Source organism: Condylura cristata, unplaced genomic scaffold, assembly GCF_000260355.1.
Source record: "Condylura cristata isolate star-nosed mole 26May11 unplaced genomic scaffold, ConCri1.0 scaffold00008, whole genome shotgun sequence".
Taxonomy (NCBI): domain Eukaryota; kingdom Metazoa; phylum Chordata; class Mammalia; order Eulipotyphla; family Talpidae; genus Condylura; species Condylura cristata.
This window is the reverse complement of record NW_004567109.1, coordinates 8,876,048-8,902,982: the sequence shown is the minus strand read 5'-3', so window position 1 is coordinate 8,902,982 and position 26,935 is coordinate 8,876,048. Positions and strand designations below refer to the sequence as shown.

Sequence of the window (26,935 nt, the reverse complement as noted above, 5' to 3'; positions counted from 1 at the left end):
CCCTGAGCCTCTGGCCTGTACCCCAGTTCTGTATGTACAAATAAATAAATCTTTAAAAAAAAAAAAAGGTAGGAAAATGAAACTTCAAGGTATTTGCTCATATTAATATAGATATTAAAAGATAAAACTGAAATTAGGTATAAAAATTATATTTTTATCCTGTGATATTTTTCTATATTTTCACCTGAAAGAAAATTAGAAAAAAATAGTAAACTAATAATATTTCATTTTTATTTACGGAATAGTAACTTAAGACAGAATGAGCCTATAGCTTGCTAATGTGTTAGCTAATGCCATGATCAGAAGTTCAAGATAGATGAGTAGGATAAAGGGCTTCTAGGGCAGCCATACAGGTCTTTTTCTACAAGTTGTTTTGACTCACTATTACAAGTAGAGAGAGAAATCATACTGATTCCATAGCTAGACAATGAGTAGATAGAATAAATGCTTAGTTAACTTTATGTGCAAACACATTTTTGGAGGGCAGGTGGTTTTGTCTTTTTTTCTTTTTCATATTTCTGCCATTTTTATTGGCCTGTGGCAATCACTTAATGATTTAAAGACTGGCTAATCTTTCTCACTTGTTTTTATTAGTTACTAAAAATGAATTTTAAAAAAATCCTTAGAATTAAACCTAATGCTTACAGAGTCTGAGGTAGAGCAATTTATGAGGGCCTTTATTTGCTTGAGTACTTAAGTGGAACTTGAATATTGTGAAATTGCCAATTTTAAAAGGTAAAAAAATTTTGAATATTTTAATTTTTATTATTTTTGGAATTTGATATGATTCAGCAACAAGTGTAATAGAGTAGAAATAAGGAAAGTTTCTATCTTTTTTAGTGGTTGGTGTTTGATTGGCATTGATAAAGTCAGAATTTGAAAAGTGTCATATTAAGTAAAAGTTTCTTGTATTCACTATAGTTTTCTTCTTTTTTTTTTTTAAGATTTATTTATTTATGCATACAGAACTGGGGTGTTACAGGCCATAGGTGTAGGGGTGGTGAGAGGATTCACCAGAGACAGAGTGGGGAGCAGAGCAGGCTGACCGATGAAGTACATTGCTGAGGGGAGCCGCGGGCAGGTCAGGAGAGGTCTGCGGCACCATGTAGGTCACCTCCAGAGCTGGGGATTGAACTCGCAATGAAGTGGCTGTGGCTGTTTGCAGTGCTGCATCCTAACCCATTGCGCCACCAGGGAGAGACCTAGTCTTCCTTTTTTAATTGCGTAGGCCAGCTTTCTATATTTTACACTATCTAATAAATGATCTAGAGGAAACACAGATTGCATGAAAAGTGAATGGAGTATTGAAATTAACCAAATTAGAAAAGCCTTGTTATCTTTACAGTCTATCACATACTGAACTTGGTTATTTCCATGTGGGAGTTTTAGTTGTTGGAATACTTTTATCTAATGTCACTCACTAAATAAAACTATCTTGAAGTATAAAAACAGGGGATGACTTTTCAGGTAAATTTTTGTGCATTTTTAAGTACTGTTTTTATTGCTTATATCATGCTACCTAAGTATATGAAACAGAAAAATATTTTTATGTGTATAATTTTTAATAGTATGTTAGTATTCTGCAATAACTCTTTGTCTAGCGTCCAGTGAAAGTCGACATGGGCACTTTTCTTAAACTAAAAAGGTCCAGTTGGGCGTGACAAACATGAAGCGCACCTAGAGCCAGGTCCGCTCATTGGCTGTCTGTGCACTTCATCCATACGTGCGCTTCACTCGGCAAGTACAAGGAAAATTCCATATTTTATTTCCCTTGAAAACCTGGAAATTTTCCTTATCCGTCATTCCTGAGTGGCAGCCCTTGGCTAACAGCAAAGCACCTCTGTCTGCTGTCCTCGGGCTGGGTGGGTTACACTCCAGTCGCCCGTAGTTCCTGTTCTCTGTTAATGCCCGCGGGTCATTCTTTGCTCAGTTTTGATATATCCAGGGCTCTGAAACTGTGAAAAAAATGAGAATGTTTACCAAACAGTAATGTTTCCTGTATTTTGACTATATGAAGATTGTAATTTATAAAGCTTTTAATTGGGTATAAAATCAGATAATTAGTGCTTAAATAAATGAACTTTATACTGATTAATGTTAATTTGAACGATCTTTATGGTTTAGCCTTAAACTTACAAGAAATCCTTCAAGTTCTGTTGGTCAGCAGCCAACAAGTATCACTGATTTTATAGGAAATTACTTTTAGATCATTGAATGAAAATTCAGTAACTAGCAGAAGTTTTCCCTAGGTCAAAATTTTAGAGATCTTCCTATTTTTCATCAGTGTTTGTCCTTTTCATAGTTTTAACCTGGAAAACATTAATATAATTAATTCCAGTGTAATTAATGTTTTTTACTTCAGGTGTTCAGTACTTGTCTCCAATCTTTTTTTAGGGAGTGGAAGAACATCATAACGTACATGTATAAAAGTGAATAAAAACATAAAAACTTTCACTTTCCAGAAAAATAAAACACATAAACTTTACTGTTCAGAATTTCTTTTCTTTTCAAAAATAATACTGTCTACCTTTAAGAAAGCCTCACTGCTTTTATTTAGTATTATCATCCATGTACACATTTTATATGTAATATAGTCAAATTTTGCCTGTTCTGGAACTGTTTTTTGAATCATACGATATTATTTCGTGCTATTTTTCACTCTGTCATTACCAGTGAAAGAAGCATTTGGCCAAGTTGTGGTGTTTTGCTCTAGATTTTACCTTGACTTCTGTATAGGAAAATATTTCTTGTTTGATTCATTTTGCGAGCAAACAGCAGCAATTTTGAATACAAAGCATGGTGTAATGATGAAGACTTTTGTACTTCTCCCTTGGTGCACTTTTTCCTATTAAGAACATGTGTCTAGGAGTGGAAGATCTATGCCATATAGAGATGCTTATTTTCAAGGTTACAGCTAATGTCAGATTCTTTCACAAAGTGGCTGAATGAGTGAGAATTCTGGAAGCTCTGTTTTATTGCATAAGCACTAATATATAATACTTACAAAAATTTTCTTGATCATATATGTTTGAACTTAAATACAGTGCTCTTCTTACATGCTCTCACTGTGTTCTAAGAAGCAGTTGGTTAGTTTTGTTTAGCCTTAATGGTATATAAAAGGTAAAAATCTTTAGTTTTGAAGGTAGTTAACTAATTGCCATAATTTCACTGCAGTGCCCTCAAAGACAATATGATCTGAAGCGGAATAGCTTAGCAAGTGAGAGCAAACTTTGGCTAGAGATAAGAAGATTAGTAATCACTAGTAATACCACTTAGAAAGAAATATTCAGTGTTTCATTTTATTTATTCTTGTGCCTTCTCCTTGGAGTAGGGTTGTAATGACTACTAATATTTTATCTAGTTTCTTATTTAAGATGAAATACTTGTTTCTTTGGCAAAGATATTCTACGATAAGCTAAAAGCCAACTATATAGTTTGTGATGTGGTTTTACCCTTGTAATAGATATCTTTTTAAAAAAGATTTATTTATGCATACAAGAACTGGGGCGTATGCCAGAGGTGTGGGAGCAGTGAGAGGATCCTCCAGAGACAGAGTGGGGAGCAGAACAGGCAGATCGATGAAGTACACTGCTGAGGGTAGCAGCGGACAAGCCAGGAGAGGTCTGCTGCGCCATGTGGTCACCTCAGGGTGGGGATTGAACTTGCACTGAAATGGCTGCCCCCAGCTTGCAGTGCTGCATCCTAACCTGTTGCACCACCAGGGAGGGCCCAGCTGCTTGTTCCTAGGAAGAATTTTTAGAATGACATTTTTTATTATTATTTTGGAACAGATTTTTTTTCCTGGCCTGTTTTTGTCGGTAGAAACCACTACATATGGGAGGAAGTGCTCCAGTAGAATATTCAGGACCAAAGAATTTCTGCAGTTTGTCATAGTTTTAGGAATACCAGAGAATATACAACTAAGGGATATCTGCCTTGTAAGGTGGTTTTCATTGGCACTGCTTTAAGGAAGTTTTTAATGTAACAAAAACATAGTATTTTTGACTTAAGCCATATGTCTTTTGCTCACTCAAAAATTTGTATTTTTTTTAACAGGTGACAATACTTAAAAAGTCAGTGCAGGCAGTTTTCAAGAAAAAACAAATCATTATTGAAGTATTTCTTTTGATTTTGTAAATATATAGAAGCTCTTTACAGTTATAAATACTATTTTTCCTTTTTATTCCTGACTATTTTACATATTTATTTCTATTCATAGCAGTCCATTCTAATATATATCTTTTTATACCTTCAGTTAAATTGTTACTTTATTTTCTCATTTGCTATTTCTGCCTTTTTTGCTATCATGGTAGTGCTGCTGGATATATCTTTAAGTTCCCAATTTTTGAGGTAAGATTTTCCTTGGGTATGTACCTCAAAATGGAATCATTTCTTGAGTCTGGCTATAAAGGCATTATGATTCATTGCTTTGTAGTTCATGTCTATGCGCTGTTTCTTTAAATCCCTACCAGTAGTGGGGTGAGATTTTTAAAACAACATTTTACAAGTTTAATGCATGTAGTAATATTTTTGAATATTTTCCTAGTCAATTTTTTTTAAATTTTACTATACTGTGGCTTATTGTGGGTAAATTTAATCTTTGATTGCTTTGTTAAGATGCATTGGTGAATCAACCTGACATTAAGTTTTATATATCTAAATGATTTGTTTTTACTTTACTTCATTGTACAGATTTCTAATGTTAGAATTACGTATTCATTTTGATGTTTTACTGCAGTAGAATATCAAAATAACATTCTAGAATGTGAAATGTTAATACAGATTTACAGAACCTTATTGTTGAGAAATTTGTAAGCAGTCATTTGTCATTGTTAGTTTTCTAAAGTAGGCATTTAAATTGAAAACTTTCTCTGATGAGATATAAATGTTGCAACATTTTATGGTAAACCTCATACTCTTTTAAAAGTAATTTTCAGTCATAATAGGAAAAGAAAAGCTTTTTAAAGAAAATCACATAGCTCTTAAAAGCAAGGAAGAAATTAAGTACAAATCAAGCCTTAAGTAAACTTGTCACATTTTGGCATTGTTGATGTCTCTTCACCTATAAACATTTGTAGTTGGTCCTTTATGAATCCATTTTACTCTAGGATTGTAGTCAGGTGGTTGAGCCTATAGGTATTTCTGACAGATATAGGGATTTAAGGTTAGATTTTCAGAGAGATGATGTTCTTTATAGATTCTCACTGAGTGAACTTCTGCAAAATCTGATGTCATTTGGTGATCACTTTTCAGAATTCAGAGGATCTAAGAACTTGGAGAAAATTTAGAATTCAGTATCTTTATTTCTTTGAATTATGAATGTTGTCAACAACTGTCATTGCATCTTTTTTTTTTTTTTTTAAGATTTATTTTTAGTTATGTATGCATAGAAGAACTGGGTGTAGGCCAGAGGTGTGGGGGATAAGTGGATTCACCAGAGACAAGCGGGGCGCATATTGATCTATTGAAATATTCTGTTTAGGGGAGCAGTGGGCTGCTCTGCCTTGTGGGTCAGCCCCCTGGCTGGGGATTGAACTCTGCCCACAGTGGCTACAGATAGCTTGATAGTACTGAGACTTTAACCCCTTTGCCACCAGGGAGGCCTTGCTTTTTATTTTTAATACACAAATAGCACAACTATTACTATATTATAAATTTTGACTTAATTATATTATTACTCATAATAATATTAATAAAACAGCTGTATCTTAGTGTAATTAATTTTATAGTGATCCTGTATATCTTTTGCATTTTAAAACATGATTCTAAGAAGTGCTCTTTAGTTTCAACTAGACTGGAAAAGTGTTCCTGGCCTTCAACTGCACTGTAAAGAAAATGGACATTTTGTATTTTGGACTGCAGAATTATCCCCATTTATGGAAGTTTGCCACACTGTTGTCGCTAGTCTGGGTTAGACTGTGAGAGAGAGCTGCTGATAAGGACTGACTTGGGTATTCTGGAAAGGGGCCTCACTGAAGTGGCTTCATATCTATCACAGATGGAAGGATGGTTTATTTCCAGAAAAAAGTGAGGAAAATGTAATTTTTGTGTAAAAATGTTATTTTTCTGTGTGTAAGTTCATGACTATTATTCTGGAAAGTTATAATGAGATATAACAAAATATATTTATGACATGACTTACATATTTGTGTGCATTATGTGCATTATACAAATGCAGACATACTTACAGAAATCTATGGGTGTACATGTGTATTTATTTTTAATTATGTCCTTTTTTATTTTCGTGATACTGGGATACGACACCATACATAATTCAGAGGCATCTACTCTCACCTCTTTGGATGGTACTGCACCCCTCCCCCCACCGCAGAGACACCATTGTTGTGCCCTGGTCTGCTGGGCCACCCACCCCACTTTGTTCTCCACCCTCTTCCTCCCCTCTGGTAGCCTCAGTTCTGCAAGGTTCTCAGCTTCTTGATTTTTTTTCTAAGAAGGTGGCATGCTTTTAGAAATTGTCTATTTCTTTTAGGCTAGCCATTTTTCGACATATAGATGTTTATGGTGGTCTCTTACAAGTCTGTATTTCTGATATGTGTGTATTATCTTTTCCTCTTTCACTTCTGGTTCTATTTATTAGTTTTCTTTTTATTTCCTTTCTGACCATAGTTATTATTTTGTCTATTTTTTTTTCCCCCCAAAGGAACCGGCTTTTGGTTTAATTGACTTTTTAATGTTCTTTTTCACTTCGTGCTGTAATTTTTATTATTTCTTTCATTCTCTTGCCTTTTGGTTTTGTTTTTCTCTACTTTCTAAAAGTGCGAGGCTAAATTACTTGCTTGAGGTCTGTATTGTTCCTTGACCGGGCCGGGCCTGTGATGCTACTTAGACTCTTGGTACTGCTGTTGTCACGCCCCATAGTTCCTGGCGCCTTTCACCTTATTTCTGTCTGTCTCCTGGTATTTTAGAATTTCTTCTTTGATTTTCTTGCTGACTGGTCACTTAGTAGTATGTTATTCAGTCTCCACATATTGGAGGTTTTTCCTGCTTTGTTTTTGTGGTTGACTTCTAGTTTGATACCATTGTGAGCAGAAAAAGATACACTTTTGAAAACTACAAAATGAGACTATACTTTGTAAGTAACTTTACCTTTTTTGCATAAGGTTTGTTAAGGTGTTCTTTATATTAAAAATTTACCCCTTGTACATTTGGATAAGTCTTGACAGAATTATGTCATCCCCACTATAGTTAAGGCAACAGATATGTCACTCACTCAAATTTTCTTGTATCCTACCCATTTGTTGTCAGTTGTTTATATCCTCTTTTTGGCCTTTCTTACAAAGTGTCATATAAAAAGCATTGTATTGTTTATCATTTCAAGTTAGGAATCTTTTACTTAGCATGTTTTTTACTTCAAGGTTTTCGGTTTCAAATTATGCAGTTAGGCTATTTTGATGAAAATACTCTTTTTTTCCCCCCTTCTAAGAATTTTAATGCTTCATTCAAAAATAATTCCTTAGTCACCAGTACTTGTTTTAGTGTATGTTGTGAGGCGGAAAAATTTTAAAACTCAGTTCATCAAAATTTTCAAATTGATCTTGCTAATATAATACTCAGACTAAATATTGATTTCCCCACAGGTAACACAAGTAGCAAGACAGCCTGGACCCCCAACCCCATCCCCTTACTCAGCACATGAAATAAACAAGGGTCATCCAAGTCTTGCAGCAACGCCCCCGGGACATGCATCGTCCCCTGGACTCTCTCAAGTAAGACACTTCTTTTTTTTTAAGGGAAATTGAGCAGCATTTCTGTGTTTTTTCTACAGCAGCAACATACAATTTTACTTGAAGGGTAGATTCCACTTTTTTTTTTTACATTGTATCTTTTAGACACATCTCCTCTAATGATTACTAACAAGTTTTATACATTTCCTTTATGAAGTAGTTAAGGATTAACAGTCAGTGATACTTAGTTTTTCTTTTGCTGTTTTAGAAATTAGAATGAAGCTAAAGTCCATGATACTTAAACCCTAAAGACCAGGGAGGCCCTCTGCTGTCTCTCTGCATTTTAAATTTTAAGCTTTTCCCCAAGATACTGTTTAGTTTTTACATACCAACTTCGCCTGCTTGTTTAGAGTTATGGTGAGAAAGTATCCCAAGTTAGAATCTCTTACTGGACTGTGGAGGGAGACAAACCAGTAACACTGACCTGACATTATTCTTTTAATGAGGAACATTAATTTTATAATGCTATTTTCAACTTTGGAGTCCATGTTTCAGGCCTTTGTAGACTTTGAATAACAGAGGTAGAGAATTAATTATTAAAAGTAATGCTAAAATCTAGTGATTATAAACTAGTGGCTGATTAAATATTCGTTTATAGAATGTTTAGAGGAAGAATGTACAATTTGCTAATTCAGGATTGAAATAGTCCTATTAGGGGAGGTATATTCTTAAATAAATTTGTCATGGACTTAGTACTATGCTTCAAACTCTTAAGTCTTTTTAATTTTAATTTTTAAAAAATTCATTCATTCATTCATTCATTCATTCACTCATTCATTCACTCATTCATTTATTTATGTGTACAGAACTGGGGTATAGGCCAGCGGTGCAGGGGCGGTGAGAAGATCCATCAGAGACAGAATGGGGAGCAGAACAGGCAGATTGATAAACTACACTGCTGAAAGGAACAGCGGGCAGATCAGAGAGGTCTGCTGTGCCATGTGGGTCACCTGTGGGTCCAGGGATCAAACTCCCACTAAAGCAGCTGTGACTAGCTTGCAGTGCAGTGCTTTAACCCACTCTGTCACCAGGGAGGGCCCTAATTTTGATTTTTTTTTAAAGATTTTATTTATTTATTCGTACAGAACTGGGGTACAGGCCAGAGATGCGGAGGGTGAGAGGATTCACCAGAGACAGCGGGGAGCAGAACAGGCAGATTGACAAAGTACACTGCTGAGGGGAGCAGCGGGCGGGTCAGGAGAGGTCTGCCACGCCATGTGGCCTCCTCCAGGGCAGGCGGGAATCGAACTCATGCGGAAGGGGCTTTAGCTTCTTAGTGCAGTGCTTAACCTGCTGCGCCACCAGGGAGGGCCCCCTAATTTTGATTTTTAATACCAAAACATGTCACAGTGAACTCTTAAATGTTTGAAGAATTATAAGATATATCAGAAACGGGGGAGGTGGGGAGGGACATGCACGGGACTATGGTGATGGCACACAAGTGACTTGGTGATGGAAAACCTGCGGGGATTACAATTGAGATGAAAAAAAAAAGTACAAAATGATGTAAAAATAAACAAAAAAAATTAAGTGAAAAAAATTATAAGATATATCTTTTATATCTTTTTTTAAAGATTTATTTTATTTATATATACAAGAGGTGTGGGGGGTGAGAGGATTCACCAGAGAACAAGCAGATCTACTGAACCATACTGCTGAGGGCAGCAGCGGACAAGGCAGGAGAGGTCTGCTGTGCTATGTGGGTCACCTCTCTAGATGGCTGGGTATGAAACTTGCAGTGCCTGGTGAGAGCTCTCTTTAATCCCTGTGCTACCAGGAGCCCCCCCATCTTATGTATTTTGTAATTGGAGTAATAAGGGCTTTGTGATAAGAAAGAAATCTCTAAAGAAATAGTAAGTATAGGGAGCAGATCCTTTTCTTGGAGCTAAGTTCAGGTATCTGTAGATGACCCTTCTTCTCCAGAGATGTTATAATTGAAGACACATGACTTTGGCTTATCTAATATTTGAGAAGTTACTGTTAGTGGAACATACAAGAAAATCTTCCTGACCTTCGTGGAAATTCACCCTGGGGAAATGCTGGGCAGATTGGCTACTCTAGCAGTAGTTTCCTTTAGCAAAGAGCTGTTGCAGGACACAGTGGCGAGAGACTCCCTATTGCGCCTCTCTTCGATGCAGTAGTTTGGATGACCTTGGATCTGTTGGATCGTAAGTCTCCCATAGTAAAGCACTTACGTTGCAACCTAAGTTTGCTTAGAGCTGTCTTTCATTCTGTTCCTCACTTAAAATTGGAAACCTCCAGCTGACTCAAGTTGACTGAGGCAGTGCACTTAAGTGTAGTTTGTTGCTTCCAAAATCTGTAAAAGGCTTACCAAATCTTGTCTCTCTTCCTTGCTGGATACAGGGAGTGATGTCACTCACAGAAGTGTAGAGACGTTGCTGTGGTGCCCAGTCAGTGAATTTCATGGAAACCTACCCTCTGGAGCTTGGTAGAATTCTTTGGAAGGAGGTTTCCTAGCTGCGGCACTCTGCTGCCAAAGTACCGAGAGGAGGGCAGCGTGGGTCGCTGTCAGCCCGAGTCTTCTGGCGACTGCGAAACGCAGCGCCAGACGCCCAGCACAGAAGAAGCTGTGCGCTCTTGAGCCTGGCAGGGCGGGGAAGCCAGGTTCTGGAGAAACCACCTCTGTTGCAAGAACCTGCTGTGCAAGCTTTCAGGAACCCCGGAGAGAAATCTTTCCTCCACAGTATCTTTGTGGTGCCCTCTACTGACAAAGCTTAACATTATACTAAGCTGAAATGGAAAAATACTTGAAGAACCCAGATCTATTTTCACTGTACAGGCAAACAGTGAATTTTTAGCCGAAAGTCAAGCAGTCAATAATTGACACCTAGGGAAGGAGCTGTGTTTTCCTTTTCAGATTCTTACTGTTTCAAGTTGTGATTTGCCTCAAAGCATTTGGCCCAAAGCACTTAAGTTTTCTGAAAGACAGGGCTGCTTGCATTTTAATTTTAGAAAGGGTGATCTTGAAGTGACTCAGTTATTGAGCCCACAAATCCGTTTCTGCATGTCATTTTATCAGCTGCCTTTAGAAGCCAGAGCACAAGAATTCCCGGAGACAGGGCTACTAGATACTATCTTGCTTTACTTTGTGGTCTGCCTACTGCTGTTTTGCCTAATCCGATGGTAAGCCCAGAAAATCATACTTGGTTCACTAACTGCCCCCCCTCCACCTTTCACACAAGGGCTCCCCCACAACCACTCCCCACCTTTCACACAGAGACGGGCTTATAATGTTCTCTTCATATCATTTCTCTGAATTGGCGTACCTGGAAAATTGGGGGAGTTTTGTGGAAACTCGGTATTCTCAGGTTAAATTGGTGCGTGCTTCATAGCTCTTAGTGGAAAGTAGTGCCTTCATAGAAGAAAAAGGACTGTGACTTAGGGTCAAACAGACCTAGCTTCTGGGACTTGTTTTGTCAGTTTTTAGTTACATGATGTTTAGTAAATTATTTAGTATCTTTAAAGTGACATTTCCAAACTATGGCAAATTTGTGAAACAGAGTGTCTTAAGTTAAGAATGCTTCTCAAGGTGCCCTGAAATGGCAGTGCTTGAGTAGGCTCTTAAAAAAAAAAAAAACAAAAAAAACCCAAGAAGCTTCTTACTCTTGGAATGCTTGGGATTTAAGTGGTCTTTTGGGGCAGATTTCATAAATAGAGAAATGTACTGTCCCATGAGTTTGGAGACCTGGGTTGGAGTCTCAAAACTGCCAATCTTCTTTCAGAGTTCTGCCGTGTCGAAGACATTCCTATTAATGCTCAGATTTTCCTCCTTTTATATAAAATGTGTTTCATTAGATGAGATCTGAAGTGCCTTTAAAATCTCAATGGGTTTATGGAATCTACTTCAGAGTAGCCAGTTGTTAACCAAAATTTTTTGAATTTTTTTTTGGTTTGAAATTTGACAAGCTTTGTATTCTCTTTCATTTTGTAGTTTTTTTTAAGTATCAGAAGCTTTACTTGCTGGTTGACATTTGTTTTTACTCAATGAATTTTCATAGAATTGAGTTAAATTTCAAACAGGTAGATCAGGCAGGTAGACAGGTTCTACATCTAGACCTCTTCTCTTGGCTGCACTGTATAGGCCCCTAAGCTGTGTTCACAGTTATCAGTGAGGAGCTGTGCACAGAATAATATCAACTAAGTGGAATGATAACATGTTTTATGCTCATTATCTTAGAAGTTTCATTTGAATCCTTTTTTTTCTGATAAATCAACTCAGTCATTTTATGTAGTGAACTGACATAGCCATGATTTATGATTCAACTAAGCAAATGATTTTTTTACTGAGGAATAGTGATCTAACATGAAGTTTCATTGTTAGTCTTTACATGACTCATGGTCCCTGTAATCTATTCTCTTTATCCATCTTCCATCCTTCATTTTCTGTACAGAGGAGTGGTTTCAACCAAGTTTAAATTCTCCGTTGTTATTGACTGTTTCATGTTTTGTAAACTGTTCTTTATTTATTATTAATATAAATTGTTACTGTATGCAAGTTTTCATACTTGCTTGTGAATTGCTTTTGTCTTTTGTGAAGAAAATAAAATTCAGTCTGACAATGCTGACAGCCTGCTAATAATAAGTAGGATAACATAGAAGTGTTGAAAAAAAATTTTTTTTAAAAAATTTATTTGTGCAGGGGTGGTGAGTGGATTCACCAGAGACAGAGTGGGGAGCAGGACAGGCAGATTTGCAAGGTACACTGCTGAGGGGAGCAGTGGGCGGGTCAGGAGAGGTCTTTGGCGCCATGTGGTCACCTCCAGGGCAGGCAGGGATCGAACTCATGCTGCAGTGGCTTTAGCTTCTTAGTGCTGCGCTTTAACCCGCTGCGCCACCAGGGAGGGCCCTGAAAATGTTTTTTACATTTTCCCGTCAAAGTAGGTGAATATTGAATTTCTTAAAATTTTTTTTATCGTTTCTACTTCTCCCCTGCGGCGTACATTGTGACTCTCTAAGGCAGTCTTTGTGGTGGATGGTGTTTGAAAAGCTGCATTCATTGTGCACGGGGACTTGATGTGGGCTGGGAAACGTGCAGGACTGACTTCTTGGCCTGTCTGGCCCCAGGTCCTCTAGGGTGTATTTGTGTGTGGCCATAGGAAAGTTGGGTAGGCTAATACATGTATTTAAAAACTTCTGGCCCTCCCTGGTGGCGCAGCGGGTTAAAGCACAGCACTGAGAAACTAAAGCCACTTCCGCATGAGTTCGATTCCTGCCTGCCCCGGAGGAGACCACATGGCGTGGCAGACCTCTCCTGTCCCGCCCGCTGCTCCTCTCAGCAGTATGCTTTGTTGATCTGCCTGTTCTGCTCCCTACTCTGTCTCTGGTGAAGCCTCTCACCGCCCCTGAGCCTCTGGCCTGTACCCCAGTTCTGTATGTACAAATAAATAAATCTTAAAAAAAAAAAACTTCTTCAACAATAGTCACTAAACATTTTGCTAATTACCTTTACAGATGTCATTCCTCTAAAAGTAAGTTACAAAGGCCTCTAAAATATCCAGATCATGTATGTTAGTGGTTTCATCTGTTGTGTACTAAATAATTGTGATAAACAGCTTTCCTCTAATTGTTGAGATTTACTTTAATGTGATCATATTTGATTAAAGAATTTCAACTCCTTTGCCAGTTTTTTGTTTTGTCAGCAAAACATCCTTGTAACCATATTTATAAGGTAGCACTTTGCCAAACGCTTACTTTGATGATAGAATTAAATTTTATTCTGATAGCTGTTGTATAATTAACTCTTATATATGTTTATTTTTACATCATTTTGTGCATTTTTTATCTAAGTTGTAATCCCCCTGGGCTTCCAATCACCAAATCACCTTGTGCCATCACCATAGTCCAGTGCATTTCCCTTCCCCCACTGTTTTTGATCCCATTCCCCACTCCACCCCCATAAAATGTCTCTAGTTTTTCCTTAAATCTATTGGATAAAAATGTCTCCAAATGAAAATTTACAAGAGTAAAATTTGTGATTGTTTGCCATGCTTTATTTGGTTAAATAGAAGTTGTTCTGCTTTTTCTCTAACTGGTACTTTTAAATTGTTTGTGCAATTCAGTACAAGTCTGTTTTACTGTTACAAGTTTAAAAAACAAGCAAAGCAAAGCTTGATCTCAGGAAGGCTTATTTTAGTAAAGGGTCTTTGAATCATTTATCTATAGTTCAATAATGCTTTTATCATAAGTTGAATAGTTAAGATTGAATTCCTAAACTAGAAAAGACCTTTGTTGGGACAGCCATAGTAAGGATTTAGGTTTTTAAAATCAATTTGTAGTAATCTAGTAGAGAATTCATTACCTTTTCTGAGCAGGCGACCTCACTTCCTATTCATGACTTGAGTATTCCAGAATATGATTTACAAATAAGCTTTTATAGAAAGTCCTGGTGCTTGTTAGGTACAAAGAAATACTGTCTCTGAAACTGATTTTACATACTTAAAGAAATGCACTAAGAAGATGCTACAACTTATTATCATTTTTGTACTAAGTATTTCAGTTAGAAAGTATGATGTGAGATCAGTTTACTTGTGAATTGTTTCACTCTAAAATTCTGTTTATTTCAGTAAATATTTCTACAGTTGGGTAGATAGAGAGAATGGCATGAGAAGTACAGCTGTTGAGGTGTTTGCTAAGTGATGGTAACTTAAATCAGTTTTGGAGTACTGCTCATTATCTCTGTTTTTGAGATAACCAAGAGTAAGAGCAATTGGATGGTCCTATGCAGAATAGAACGCATTGTGGCTTAGTGAATGGTTGAATTGCTTAAAACATCTTGGACGGGCCCTCCCTGGTGGCGCAGCGGGTTAAAGCACTGCACTCAGAAGCTAAAGCCACTTCCGCATGAGTTCGACCCCCGCCTGCCCCGGAGGAGACCACATGGCGTGGCAGACCTCTCCTGACCCGCCCTCTGCTCCCCTCAGCAGTGTACTTCTTCGATCTGCCTGTTCTGCTCCCCACTCTGTCTCTGGTGAAGTCTCTCACTGCCCCTGAGTCTCTGGCCTGTACCCCAGTTCTGTAGGTACAAATAAATAAATCTTAAAAAAAAAAAACAAAAACAAAAACAAAAAAAAAAACATCTTGGACACTGAAAATATCCAGAGTCACAATTAAGTGCAGTATTTGTGGTAGATAACATTTAAAATACAGCCTTTAAATTTTCTAGTAGTTATATTTCTGGTGTTTGAAAGAGATTCTGTTCAGAAGTGAATAACTTCTCCACTGGAGTACATGTCTTGAAGAAGCCTTGAGTACAGCCTAACACTGAACTCTGATGAAGTCCCAGAAAGATTTTTTTTTTATCAGTTTAACTAAAAAAGAAGAGATTGGTCATACTCTCTTCCTATACTTTTTTCTAAGCAAATATCGTGCATTCAAATTGTAAACGATGGGAAAATTTTTTTACTTTATTTCACTATAAAGGCTTCATTATAGAAAGTGAAGTTTATGTTTGAAAACAAAGATCTGTTTGTGAATTGCAGTTTTAGCACTTATTACTTTTAGGAGATTTTGGACAAGCTAAATCTCCTTCCAAGTGGGTGTTTTGCCCTTTGTTAAATGAAAATAACAATGCCTCTGTCACAGGATCATGTGATGATAAAATCAGTAAAAGATGCAAAGGTCCTGGTAAGTCGGAAACTCAAGAAGTCTTCATTTCTTAGGTTACATTTCCTAGGTTACAGTAGCTCTGTAATATTTAAATTTGGAATTAATTTTAAGGAATAACTTCTTTGTCTATTGACATTATGATGCTACATCACTTTTGAGACTTTCCATTTTAATATCAATTCATAACTGAAAACCAGACCTTCATACTTAAGTAATTCTATCATTAAATGTTATTACCTACTGTTTTTAAAATATTTTACAACTTTGAGTGTCAGCTGCGTTTATTATGTCTGATATATTTCTCCTCTTTAAGAAAACCTCATACCGGGGCCTCCCTGCTGGCACAGGGGTTAAAGAAAGAGCTGTTAAACTATTGCCAGCCACTGCAGCACCAGCCAGTGGGCCAGGGAGCTGACCCACTTGGTGCAGCAGACTCTTCTGTCTTACCACTGCTTCCCTTAGCAGTGTATTTTAGACATCTGCCTGTTCTGCTCCCCAGTCTGTCTCTGGTGAATCCTCTCACCCCTGTTCCTCACACCTCTGGCCTTACCCCAGTTCTTATATGCATAAGTAAATAAATTAAGAAAATCACAGAAAGCTCATACCTCAGATAAAGCTGATTGGTAGGGTAGCTTAGAAATTCCATGGGTGTAGGGGCCTCCCTGGTGGATTAAAGCGCAGCACTATGAAGCTGTCCCAGCCACTGCAGCACAAGTTCGATCCCCAGCACAATGCACAGCAGACCCCTTCTGTCTCACCCGCTCCTCCCCTCAGCAGTGTACTTCATCCCTCTGCCTGTTCTGCTCCCCACTCTGGTCTAGTGGGTCCTCTCACCTCCCACACCTCTAAACTGTACTCCAGTTCTATATGCATAAATCTTTAAAAAAAAAAGAAAGAAAGAAAGAAAGAAAGAAAGAAACCCCATGGGTGTGTAGCCACTTAGAAACCCGGATAATGATCTTGATATTATCTAGAAAAACAGTGAGGTTCCATCTGTGAATTTTTCTAAAAGTCATTCAGCAGTGTTAACTGCTAACCATTATAATACAGGAAAAGGAAAGATTTTATGTAGTTTACAAGTTGTTATTTGCTGCTTTCAAAAAGCAGTCCTCATTATGCTGTGGTGTTTTGGAAAAAAGCCCAAGTGTAAAACACATCATAAGTTTCTGATTTATATGTTTTTAATTTTATAAAGTATGTGTTGACATCTTACAGTTTTTTTTCCCCCCTGCCATCTTCTTACTCCTCTTTTTGCCATTTTTTTCATTACTTTGTAGAACCCTGGGCAAAACAAAACAAAAAAATCCATTGATGTTACTATGTTGGTAATATTTTCTAGAATTCAAGATGAAAAAGTCTGAAAACCAAATCTAAAAATGATGAGCTGGCCTTTCTGGAAAGTTTATTTGTGCGGATTCTTACTGTAAACCAGTCTCATAAAATATTTTTAGCTTGTAAATATTTTTTTCCTAACCAAATCAAATAAAACAAGTATAGTTTTCCTAAAATTAAAGGTAGGAGTGGGGTGAGAGGATGAGGTAGAGAGATGATGTGCTCTATTAGTACCTGGCTCGATTAACTGTATTTTTTTTTAGTAGAAGCTTGGTTTGGATTTATCCCAAGTCATCTAACAGAGCCATGCTTTGACAGAATAACATTGATTTATAATGTACTTATTTTTAATTTATTGGATGAGCCATGTCATCAGGAATGAACAATTCTGGTGAAGATTAGTAACAGGAGAAACCTAATGAGACTGTCTGGAGAGACATTGTTTTTCATCTTCCATGTTTACACTTTCCTGGATTGTGATGAGAAAGAAATGAATGTTTTTCAAAAAAATGTCCATGACATCTTCCTAGTGTTACAAGTGATAATAGAAAACTTTCTTCTTGAAGTCAAGAAGAAATAGGGATGCCTATAGGTTTATGATAATAGTCTTTATGTGGTTCAGTTTGCATACTAGTTTTAAAGCTGTTTTATTGAATATGCTTCCTTCCTACATACTAGATCTTATTAAGAAGTTCTGCTTGACTGAATTGTAGGATTCTCTTTGAAGACCATTCTTCTCACAAATGTTTGGGTCCGAGAGTGCATACTGTATGGTAGGCACAAGTGGGTTAATTGGGAAAATGCCAGCTCAGAGTTTAAGCAAAATATTTTCCTTATAAACTGCCAACTCCGAATTTAAGCCGTTTGTTCTTTTGAGAAGATAGGACAGTCTCAAGTTCCTATGACTAGGTACTCTAAACTCTAGAAGAAGCTTAGTCCTCTTGCCAGAAAAGTTACCTGCTGCTCCTCATTTGCTCTCTGCCTATCTTTTAGCCTGTAATAAAGTGCTTGTAGAATCTCTGCACTTGAACTTTCTGTTGCTGGACTGTCTAGAGGGTCCATTTTGTAATTAGATTTTTTTCCCATAGCACTTTTTTCTTGGACTCTTTCACCTTCCTTCTGTCTCCTTACTCTGTGGAAATTTAGGGAATGTGACTTTCCTAGAAATCTTTTCAAATGGATGTTTACTAGTTTTGTTTACATATTGGGAGGTTGGTTCAGCATTGTTCCAGCCCCTTACTGTTCTTTCTAGGTCCTTTCTCTGTTACTTTGTGCAACAGATACATATTGTTGCTACTGTCCCAATTTTCCTTCCCACATTCCTCCCATTCTTTGAGGATTTTAGTATTTGCCTCACAATTTATTTCTCCATATTTCTGCTGTCTATTATTAGTACTTCCAGCATTTATTTTGCCCCATCTGGTCATTGCCCGTGAGCTCTTGGATTTGTCCTCCCCAGAGCAAGTATATATGGACAACATACCCAGCCACATACCGGTCACAGTTCACAGCGTGCTGTCCCGCAGCCACGAGAGCTGTTTACTCTTCTCTCTACACCTGATCACACTCTACACTTGCTTGTACTAGGGGGCCTTTTTGACAGTTAAAATTCAACATAATACAGTTGAATTTATCACTTTTCACCAAAGCAGAGACAAAAGCTAATGTGAAGACATTTAGTGAAGATAAACTTGGTATGTCTGAGGGAAATAAATTAAGGAAATTAGAGAGGAAGGGAGGGAGAGAAGGAAATAAAGGAAGTTGAGTCTGGAGCACAGTGGGATATGAGATGACACTTGAGAGGTGGGACGAGATCACTTCTGCTCTGTAAGCATCCTTAGCCACCTTATCATCAAGCTTTAGAGCATCAGCTTTCTCACCTTTTATATCTAGCTGCTCAAAGAACTGCTGTTTCAGGACCTCCCTGATGTCCTAGGCTTACATCTCAGCACTAGCACCACTACGGCCGAAGTTCCATCCCTGGCCAGGGAGCTGACCCATGGCCCAGCAGACCTCTCCTGCCTTGCCCACTGCTCCCCTCAGCAGTGTATTTCAGTTGATCTGCCTGTTTTGCTCCCCACTCTGTCTCTGGTGAATCCTCTCAGTCCCACACCTCTGGCCTACACCCCAGCTCTTCAACACAAAAAAGTCCTGCTGTTTCAGTATATCTCTCAAATTTCCTTCATCTAGAACCATTGTGACAGGCTAGGTGCCATCATCATTTATCTAGACCTTGCATGGAATTCCTAACTGAGATCACTGACACAATTCTCTTTGCTAGGACTCCATGTTGTAATAGTTCTTTTTGTTAAACCCTAAGATATGACGCCATTTCTTGGTACATCTATTTACACTGACATTATCTAAGTCTATGGTCTGTGACTTTGCTATTCCCTCCACTCTTGCCTCTCCCATATGTATGCTCTGGAATTACTGACCTCTTCAGAACCAATAACATATACCCTACTTCCCCAGGTAATCTGCTTCTGTTTATACTCTGTCCTACCTGCTGGTGAGGCCCCTCTCCTTGTAAGGCCAACTAGTGGTTCATCTGTTCAATCCTTGTTAAACTGTTAACAAGGCTCTCTGGAGATCTTTCAGGAAGAATTAATTTATCTTTTGCTTCTTGACATTATATTCACATTCCTGTAGCACTTTTTATATACTATTACAGTTGAGTTAGCTAAGTTGTAAATTTCTTGGGCACAAGAACCATGTCTATTGAATTGTATTTTCAGGACTTAACAGGTGATGCTGGAAAAAAAAAAAAGTTGTCATATTGTTGAATCTTAAATGATTTCATTTCATTGCAGTTTTACAAGCTTTTGTGGGCCTAATAGTTTCCACTGAAAATAATAATACAGCATTCTTGAAGAAAAAAAGAGCTAAAACAGTTTTGCTTTGAGGCCTGGCTATTTGTAGTGGCAGACAGGAATATAGGCTGTGCCATTCAGGATGCTTGGGAAAGAAAATCTAGAGGATGGGACCCTCCTGGTGGCACATTGGGTTAAAGCACAGTGCTATGAAGTTACCCATAGCCACTGAGTTCAATCCCTGGCCAAGGAGGTGACCCACATGGCAACAGACCTCTCCTGACCTGCCCCCTGCTCCTCTCAGCAGTATATTTCAGTAGATCTGCCTATTCTGTTTCCCACTTTGTCGCTAGTGAATTCTCTCACCCTCTGTACCTCTGGCCTGTACTCCAGTTCTTGTTAGCATAAATAAATAAATCTTAAAAAAAGAAAAAGAAAATCTAGAGGGTGTGTTGGTCATATCCAAAAAAAAAAGCTGACGCTGTTTGATCAGTAGAGTAAAAATTAACCTTAGGTTGACTAGGAAGATGTGTTTTTCTCCCAAATAGAATTGACCTAATTGAGATGAAGTTTCCCAACTGAATTAATTTGCCACTTGTTTTTACTTGCCTTTGTTTTTGTATTCTCAGGAACATTTGGTATATTGGTTGGGATGGGGTAGTAGAACCATATGATGCCCAAATTGAGTTTACCATACCTTGGTTGGAATTACTTAGGGAATGGATTTAGGGACTTGTTATTCAGTGGAAATAGGAGAAGCCACCATTTGTTATGGTGAGACAGAAATTTCCATTGAGTTACTGGGAGTGGGACATGAAAAGACTATGGTGGATGACTCAGTGGTTTTTTAAACCTGTCTCATGTGATTGAGTGTGTATGGTCTGTTTATTCTCAGCAGAGTAATACTAGGAGAGTCACATTGCACAGCCAGCATAATGTTTATTTAACCAGCTCACTATCTAAAAATAGTTTGATATGGGGAGGTTTTTATTCTTGCTACATTTAGCATCATAAGATTAAAATGTGTCATTGGCCAACACTGGTTTACTTATTTTCATGTAAAGATGAAAGCTTTAAATAATAGGTATTTTAATAAAAGGTTAGGAAAAGTAATTCTTCACACTTATATTTGAGCTTGTATTCTGGACAGGTGTACTTTTGAGTGCCATCATTGAGGTATTTAAATGATATGCTAACTTTTTACCTGGAAAATTTTTCTTTTTCATGGGCTATAGCAAATGCTTTTTTGAAATGGAAATATTAGTGCTGTGTATTTACTGAATATTATGTTAATGTTAAATTATGACTGCTTATTTAATTTTTAAATTACTTTTTGATATACTTACCTCTTAATATTTTGTACAAGGGCTTACTGAGTCTTTGGAATACTGTAATTGAGCCTTTCACAGTCTCAGAAGTGTCATTATTGTTTCTCTGTATATCTTGTCTATATACTTGACTCTAACGGAGAAAGTATTTGGTATCCTCGAGTGTACCCAGTAATCTTAATTTGCTCATTTGGCTGGGAAGCAGTGAGTCACTATGCTTCTTATTCTTGACATTTGAGTGTTCTGGCTCTTCAAGGCACAGCATATTAGCACATGAATTTGAGTTTGTGATTTCAGAGGGATAAGGGAAACTGAATTCAGTAAGAAGAAATAAATGTCTGCATTCTGTTTACAATATTGCTTAACAAATTTGGGGATATTGACTGATCTAGTAGTCTGCAGAATTACATTGCTTATGAAATTTGAAGGCATATATATAGAAACTTGAAAATACATAGTTTTTATGTTGGGTAAAGAAAATGACTTGTGCGTTAAACAATTATTCCATTGTATTTATATCATTTTGTGTTAAAATAGTAAGCAAACATAAGAACTTAAAATATTTCCACTATTGTACTGTTAGACTATTTACTGGAATATATATTTTAACATCTTTATTATTGGTGCAGTCATTGGGAACTTAATTTACCTGAAATGGTATATAAAACCACCTCTAATTCACTGCAGGTAAACATGATTTAACTTGAACACTATTTGAAAAGTATTTCCAACAATGGTGCACTTGCTTTGTGTGGTCTCAAACCTGCCTTTATCCCAATAGAGATGTAATAAGTTTTTCTTTTCTCAGTGTTAAAATTATCTGGGGATTGGGCATTCTTGATGGCGCAAGGGGTTAAGTGTTAGCACTATGAAGCTATCTCCAGCTACTGCAGCATGAGTTTGATCCCTGGCCAGGGAGCTGACCCACATGGCACAACAGACCTCTCCTGCTCACCTGCTGCTAACCTCAGCGGTGTATTTCAGTAGATCCGCCTGTTCTGCTCCCCACTCTGTCTCTGGTGAATTCTCTCACCCCCTGCCTGCACTTGTGGATCTTACCCCAGCTCTTGTATGCGTAAATAAATAAATCTTAAAGCCTGGGCTTGAACACCTACAGTTCAGCAAAGGTACTTAGTTATGTTCCAAAGAACAAACAAAAAAATGATTTTAAGTGGATTTAACTAGTCCATAGGAGATAAAATCTTTTCGGGGGGGGAATGAGAAAGTGGTTCTTCATTTCCTTTCAGATGGCACTTAACAGCAGATAGCCTACCAAACATTGATTGACGTGGCAGAAATGACGATTTCTTCTATAACAGAGGAATTGTTTTCCTTTTCTCTAGTCATTTGTAGTATTTCTTGTTTGGGGACAGTGGGGTGGGGGTTGGGGATGTTGAGTAACAGGCAGTTTGTTTCTGTTTACCAAAACCCCTCTTGGTTTGCATTCTCCTTTGTACTCTAGTTCCTTGAAAGTAAGGTTAGAACTTGATTTTTCTTTTCACTGAAATATGCAAAAGTCTTGTGTTTTGTGTGAACCTTTAAGTAATTACTTAAAAATCTCTATTAGGGGGTTTTGTATAGTTAGCTAACATTTATGCATTTGAAGTGAATCACAGTGCAATATCAAGTTCTCAACGTTTACACAGGTCTACCTTGTCAAATATTTCTTAAACTTCAGTACAAGATTATAAGCAAGTGTATATCTACATCTGTACAAAGATGCATTTATCTGACAACTCATTGATGAAGTTGAGTGCTTTGAAACAGACTGTGATCAGACATGATCATGTTGCATTAGTACTTACAACTTTTTAAAAATTGTAGCAAAGTACTCATGAAGGAATTTACTATAGTAACTATTTTTACCTATTCAGTGGTATTAAGCGCTGCTGGCCTCAAAGAGCAGCCAATTATTTCACCAAAAAAAAAAAAAAAAAGTTTATTCAAAGACCGAAACAGGTGGGCAAGTGTAGTTTTCCTGGGAGCCCAGCCCCAGGAGTGCTTCCCTATAAAAAAAGCCAGTACCCTCTCTAAAACTTTTAGAGGAGAATGTTTGCTCAAGCTTTCTTCCTGCTGCCAGCTTGGGAAAGCAGTGTTATTCTTATTGAAGGTGCAAGGCATGTTGGCTCCTTTATGGGGCTGGTTGCACATGCAAGAGAATTCTTTTCTGACATTCAGACCTCATTTGTTGATTTTTTCCCCCCTCATCTGTCCCCTTATCCCTTTCTTTGTCCTCTCTCTCAACTTCTGAGCCCCTCATTGCTTTTATTAACATCTGCTGGTTTTGTAAGTTTTTTATTTTGCCAAATTGTTATGTAACTCTTCAGCATTTGTTTCCGTCATTCTGACTTGCTTTACTGAGCATAATTCTCTTCCTCTATGTTGATGTAACTGGCAGCATTTCATCTTCTCTAATGATTGAATTGTATTGCATAATGTGATCTGATGGCCTTTTAATGGATATTTAAGATTCTTCCAGATCCTACCTATTGTAAATAGCTAGATTGTAGAGCATAAGCTTTTTTCCATTCATCATTTCATGTTTTCACATTCAGTGGGCTGTCTTTTTAATGTATGTAAAACCTTACATACCTGAGGTAATCCAACTTACTTATTTTTGCTTTAATTTACTTAGCCATAGGGGTTGAGTCTCCAGAACCCTTTATTGATGATGTTGTGGAATACAACATTATGTTATTGAGCTCACTGATTCTCTTCGTTGCTGGTGTTTGCCTGCTGTTGATGCACTCTGTTACGTTTTGTGTTATGTTGGTTTTTGGAGTCATTAGTTTTAACTTTATCTTATTTATTAGTTTTTATTCTGTGCCTTTTTTGTCATCTTTTGTAATGTAAAGTTTAGTGAGTATATACCTCTTAGTGTAAACTCTTCTTCTGCAGTATTCTGCAGACTTGTTGCCTAGTACTCATAAGGGGTAATAGGTAGAGAGCACTTGGGACACCTTCACTGGGCCCAGGGATTCAGGCTTCCTGCTGTGATGTGTGTGCTGTAGTCTGCACCTTGATTCCCTCCTTGAGGCAAGCTCCCAGGTCTAGGTGTCTTCTGTAGTCTGGTTTCAGCTTCCACTGTTGGCTGTGTTTGGTCACTGGATGCATCCTGGGCACAGATTGTAACTGAGAGATGGAATCACAAGCCAGTGGTGGTCTTGTCTTGATAATGCAAAATCCTTAGCCTGGGATGTTTACTTTTATTGTTAACAGGTATTAAAGTCAGCTAGTGAAAGTGTTCAAATTATTTTCTTGGTTTTAGCCCAGGGTGAGTGTGGCAGCAGTTTGAATATCCCAGGCTCCAACTGCAAGTAGTAGCCTCTTCCCTAAGGAGACACATGACAGACCTGGTTATCCTTTTCAGGTTTGGGCTTCAGCTGTTATGTATATTAGGAGCCTCAGGATTAAGCCAGTAATTATCACTCTATACCTCTCCCAATCCAGTTCTTCAGAAGCACACTTTTTGTACCTCACAGTTTTGTGTTTCTTTTCCACAGTTCTGTTCTTTGATGCCCAGAAGTTTTAGTTTTGAGGAAGCCTTGTTTATTCTTTCATTACCTGACTTCTGTTGCACACACACACACACACACACACACACACACACACACACACACACATAAAGTTCAGGGCCTCCCTGAACTTTATGAATATCCACTATTGTTGAATATTTGTAAAAAGCAGGCATCTTTTTCTTTCTTATTCCTGGTATTAGAAGGAAAATTTCCAGAACTGCATGGTGTCACAGAGGTTAAGTCTCAGCACTATGAAGCTATCTCCAACCACACTGCAGCACAAGTTCAATCCCTGACCAGGGAAGTGATCCACGTGGCACAGCAGACTTCTGTTTCATCTGCTGCTTCCCTTAGCAGTGTATTTCAGTAGATTCCCCTGTTCTGCTCCCACTGTCTCTGGTGAATCCTCTCACACCTCTGGGCTATACCCTAGCTATTGTAATCATAAGTAAATAAATCTTTTTTAAAAATCGCAAAATTTCAATATCATAAAATTTTTCTCTAAAGATGTTTTTAGTTCTTATGTTTTGTTCATGATTCATTTGAGTTTTTTTTATTTTTCTATGGTACAAGGTAAGAGTCAACCTTCATTCTTTTTAATGTCTAGTTTTTCCAAAACTACTCATTGAAAATATTGTCCTTTCCCCATAGAATAGACCTAATATTCTTCTCAAAAATCACTTGACTACATATATGAAGTTTTATTTCTGGGTTCTGTTCTCTTCTGTTGGTCTTATATGTTTGTTTTTATGCCAATATCACACTATTTTGATTTTTATAGACTTGTAGTAATTTTTGAAATCTCACAGGAATTGAGCTAACCAACTTAGTTCTTTTTGAAGGTTGCTTTGGATGATTTTTTAAAATTTCTGTACAACATGCTATTTAGATTTCAATAGGAATTTCTTTGAGTCCATAAATTGCTTTTGTTAGTATTTATATAATAATGAAATTAAGTTTTCTAATTAATGATCATGGGATCTTTTTCAATTTATTTGTATCTTTATTTTAATTCAGCAATGTTTTGTAGCTGTCAGTATACATGTCTTTTATTTCCTTGGTTAAGTTTATTTCTAACAGTTTTATTCTTTTTCAATGCTATTGTTAATGGAGTTAACAATAAATCTCCCTTTCAGGTTGTTATTATTGTATGGAAACAACTGAATTTTGTATGTTCTTTATGTAGAAATTTTGTTGAATTTGCACACCAATTCTAAGATGTATTTGGGGCTTTTTACACTTTTTTTTTTTTTTGAAATTTGGATGCCTTTTACTTCTTTTTTCTTTGTAATTGCTCTGACCTTATGAATATCCACTATTGTTGAATATTTGTAAAAAGCAGGCATCTTTTTTTTTCTTATTCCTGGTATTAGAAGGAAAATTTCCAGAACTACATTATCAAGTATGTTATTAAATGTAGATTTTTTTTTTTATATATGGCCTTTATTGACATAGTTTCTTTTCGGTGCCTAGTTTTTTAGAGGGAAAGTCTTATGGTAAGGAACTGTCTCAAATTTGCTTGTCTGGAAATTTCTCCCTCATTTTAGGAGTTTGGTTTTATGGAATATAGAATTCTCATTGGACAGGTTGTGTTTTCCTCTCTCCCCCCAACAGTTTGACTATAGTATGCCTTAATTGTAGTTCATTGAGGTTTTGGTATTTGTATATCTTCATCTTTCCCCAAATTTGGGACATTTTCAGCAATTTTTTCAGATTAGCTCTCTGCCCTTTTTCTTTCTCCCACTTTGGTGTGTTTGATGGGATCCTATATTTTCCATAGACTGTTCACTTTCATTCTATTCTTTCTCTTCACAGACTTAAAAATTTCAAAGGATGTCTGTTTATACTCATCTCTTTGTTCTGCCTATTTGAGTCTCCTGTTGAACAACTTAGTGAATTAAAAAAAATTAGTTACTGTGTTTTTTTAGTCCAGAACTTTTGTTTGATTCCTTTTTATAGATTCTGTCTCACTCTTGATATCATATTTTGTTTATATATTGTTTCCTTGATTTCCTTTAGGTCTCTTGTATTTTCCTTTAGGTTAGTAACATAGTCAAGACAGTTGTCTTGGTAATGATGTGTTTTGTCAGTCTTTTTTTTTTTTTAAAGATTTATTGTTTATCTAATACAACCTCTATGGAAAACTGTTTGGAGGTTCCTCAAACTGCTAAACATGGAGCTTCCCTACGACCCAGCAATCCCACTCCTAGGTATCTACCCAAAAGATACAAAAACACTGATTGAAAAAGATACCTGCACCCCCGTGTTTATTGCTGCTTTATTTACAATTGGAAAAAACATGGAAACAGCCCAAATACCCAAAAGTAGATGACTGGGTTAAAAAGATGTGGTACATATATATAATAGAATATTACTCAGCAACCAAAAAGAGAAACACATGTCTTTTGCAGCAACTTGGATGGAGCTGGAAAAGAGCATGCTTAGTGAGATAAGCCAGAAAGAGAAAGAAAAATACCAGATGATTTCACTCTTAGCAGGAGTATAATGGACCAGGCGGAAAATAACAAGAATAATGAACAACCATATACCAGAGACATTTTGTAGGGGTGGAG

General features: G+C 37.1%; 1 protein-coding gene across 13 annotated transcripts in view; it reads left to right on the top strand.

Annotated features, from left to right (window-relative positions):
- EIF4G3 (eukaryotic translation initiation factor 4 gamma, 3) overlaps positions 1-26,935 on the top strand; it is a 236,988-nt gene that overhangs the window by 74,943 nt on the left and 135,110 nt on the right. For 12 of the 13 annotated variants that reach the window (XM_012722292.1, XM_012722290.1, XM_012722284.1 and 9 more), the window contains exon 3: positions 7,599-7,727. The exons of the other annotated variant lie outside the window; for it this stretch is intronic. In XM_012722292.1, coding sequence (XP_012577746.1) covers positions 7,599-7,727 — 129 coding nt within the window. The remainder of the gene's footprint in view (positions 1-7,598; positions 7,728-26,935) is intronic. 13 annotated transcript variants of the gene reach the window in all.